The 2,919-nt window shown below is 58.1% G+C and overlaps 1 protein-coding gene across 1 annotated transcript; it reads left to right on the forward strand.

The window, feature by feature from the left end:
• Positions 1-1,918: 1,918 nt before the first annotated feature.
• Positions 1,919-2,413, forward strand: CHGG_01865 (uncharacterized protein; the record flags this gene model as incomplete). Its single annotated transcript, XM_001221085.1, has 1 exon — positions 1,919-2,413. One exon carries the CDS (start codon positions 1,919-1,921, stop codon positions 2,411-2,413), a length of 495 nt encoding a protein of 164 aa, XP_001221086.1.
• Between the last annotated feature and the right edge of the window lie 506 nt (positions 2,414-2,919).

The raw sequence follows: 2,919 nt of genomic DNA on the forward strand, positions 1-2,919 counted from the left end.
ATACACGGCTTCATAATGTCTGCAGTTCCAGCAACCTCTCTTGTGAAGCTTTGTCGTCTCAGCAATTCGAAAATGCTGAAGCGCGGTGAAGGACAGCCCCCTTCGTCCTCTCCCCAACCAGGATGATGTGAGACATCCGTCAAAATGCGCGGTTAGGTGAAGCCGTCCATCATCTTTCATCGTCTTGCTCCCGGCCGCCAGCGAAAACCACGAGCGATGGGGTCTTCCCCAGGTCCCCCACACCAGCCATCGCTATCCCCTGGGCAGCAGCAGGTGACCCAATGCGTCGACTCTACATAGTACATAGGAGGCTTCCGACAAGTTGCCTCGATTGCCTAACCCCATATCAAAATTTTCGTCAGCAGCATAACCCTCGCCGCCCGCGATGCTACCATGGGTTGTTAGAGAAGCTAAAAGTGCCGTCTGCCTTGATGGTTAATCGGCCCGCGCGGGTGGATGAGACGGAGGGGCGGCAGATCTGAACAGTTGGATGCACCATTCCTCCCGCCTCAAACTGAACCAACAGCCTGGGACGTCGGCTCCTTCATATTCGGGACACCGAGACGTCATCACAGCCACAACCTCCCGCCGGCACAGCAAACCCAAGAGTTGCGTGGAGGTGGCGGGAGAGGGTGGAAATCCTCAAAGGAGGACTTCGAATAGGACAGGAACAGCAGCCAGACACCTCGCCGCATAGATGAGGCAACGACCTGCACGACATCTGATCCTCCCTGCAATTGGCCGGCACCCGATCCGTCCCTTGAGTATCCCCAACCGCGATCTCCTCAAACACAGGTTTTCCGCCCAAGCTGTATCAGAACGACACCCGGATTCCAAGACAAGACAACAATGCAAACTCGCTGCCGATGGCGATCCGGGAGCTCAACCGAACGCACGGCCCTTTCCCGTTCTATCCCTCGCTTGCTTCCCATCCCTTCAGCCACCAAACGCTTCCGCATTTCCCCTCGCTCGCTCGACCACCCGCCAGCCATCCAGCCAGCCAGGCCTTGACGAAATTCTAGAAGAAACATCGAACACCCCTTTCGCCTCGCCTCGACGCACCCTCGTGCGACGACCCGCATCGCTCCCGACCGAGGCGGGGGGCAACCCCACGCGAGCGCACTGCCCCTCCTCCCCTCCTCCTCCACCACCACCCGAACCAACTACACGAGCCAAAAAGGCATTCCCACCTCCCGAATGGGGAAGGCCCGCTGCCTGCGCGCGACGCGAGATTGAACTTCCTGTGCGAGTGAAAATCCCGATCCTCGTCGTCCGCTCCCAGCGACCTGGGAACTTTGTGTTTCCCGTATCCGGCCTGCTACAACTGCAGCTGTCCTCCCGTCCCAGAGTCGCACAAACTCCCAGAATAACGAACTCCCTACCCCCAGGTCTCGCTTAACCAACCACCAGTCCCATATTCTGGAGTACGTAGTAATAATTAAATGCCGTGTCCTGCCCGCGCGTTCCGGACCACGCCTCCTGCATCCCGCAGACAGATGGAACGCGGTAACCAGACCGCAATCTAGCCCCAGTGCGCCCTGCCAGCCCTGCCGCTGACCTGATGGATGACTACGCAGAGGGCGGCGCCCGCTGGAGGCTATATTGCAACCCAGGTAATCAATGCCAGACTAGGAAGAAGCAAATATTGCAACGGTTCCCAGGGGGTCCACCACATCGGCCCGTCTAGCTTTGTCGGGTCTCGGTGTTGTTTGACAGCCTAGCAAGAACTCACACCAACAATTCTCTCATCGGTCTCCCCTGGTTAGGCGGGTGAGAGAATTGGCACGCACGGAACGGCGCCGGACGGCATGACAAACCCGGAAATGTGTTCCCGTCACAAAAACAAAAACGTTCTTTTTTCAATCCCAACCGCGCGGTTGCTGGACACCCTCTCGGCGCATTGACCATCAATCTCGCGATGTCTCAGCACAGACGACGCTCTCTGTCCGTGCTTGCGCGCGTCGGCAGGGCCTTCTCGCCCTTTCGCAGCAATGATGATGCAGGCAGTCGAAAAGGGATGCTGCTCGAATACACAGTAGTAATTGTCCGCAAAAAGAGCAGGAGTAGAGTTGCAGTGCGTCTGGTACCTGCAGATCGCATCACGTCACGGATACATTCCGGAATTACATACGCCCCAAAGCGAACGAAAGGGGGTCAGGTCCTGTACGGGCATACTGTACATACCATACTGTGCTCAACCAACCCTCTCATCCACTGCCGTCGAAACCAGCATGATACGATGTACGGAACGCATCGTCTCATTGCTTCCCCCAATCTTGTCCAACGCCGCGATGCCGTGCTGCGCTCCGGCTCCTTCCCAAGACACGGCTCTGCCGTCTCCGTCTCACGACGGCCCTCCCCCCCTCTTCCCAGCTCCCGTATGCGGGCGTCGAGGAGCGAGCCACCAACATGAACCATGGCCCCTTTCCATCATCTGCGAAACAAATCCCCGATTCTGCCACAGAATGCTGCGGGACGGCGCGCGCTAACGGTTTTCGGCTGCATCTCCGATGCCGTGAGAGTGGAGCCGAAGGGGAAAAAGCCACGCAGGGGGGGAGGCGCCGCACGCCCGAAGAAGACGTTTTGTGATTTCGATGGCCAAGCCGGCCCGTTCTTGCTTTCTTTCCACTTTGGCTCCTCTTACCTCGTGGGAAATATCGCGTAGGGTAGCGTAGCCAGGGAGCCAGGCAACGCAGGGGCCGGGCAAGCGGGCCCGCATGTTTTGAAGCCAGCAAGGGGCGCTCAATGGCTGGTCCGCCCTTGTTTCCGGTGACGAAACACCGGATCCGCCTCGGTGTTGGAACCGGTGGGGTTCTTGGGAGCTTGGGGGAGCTCGAGTACGGATTCCGCTGCAGTTTGACAAGAATCTGTCGACAAGTTCTTCGCTCTTTTACGGTATCTCGGACTCTTTGTCCGACA

The sequence above is a fragment of the Chaetomium globosum genome, genomic scaffold (assembly GCF_000143365.1).
Source record: "Chaetomium globosum CBS 148.51 scaffold_1 genomic scaffold, whole genome shotgun sequence".
NCBI lineage: Eukaryota > Fungi > Ascomycota > Sordariomycetes > Sordariales > Chaetomiaceae > Chaetomium > Chaetomium globosum.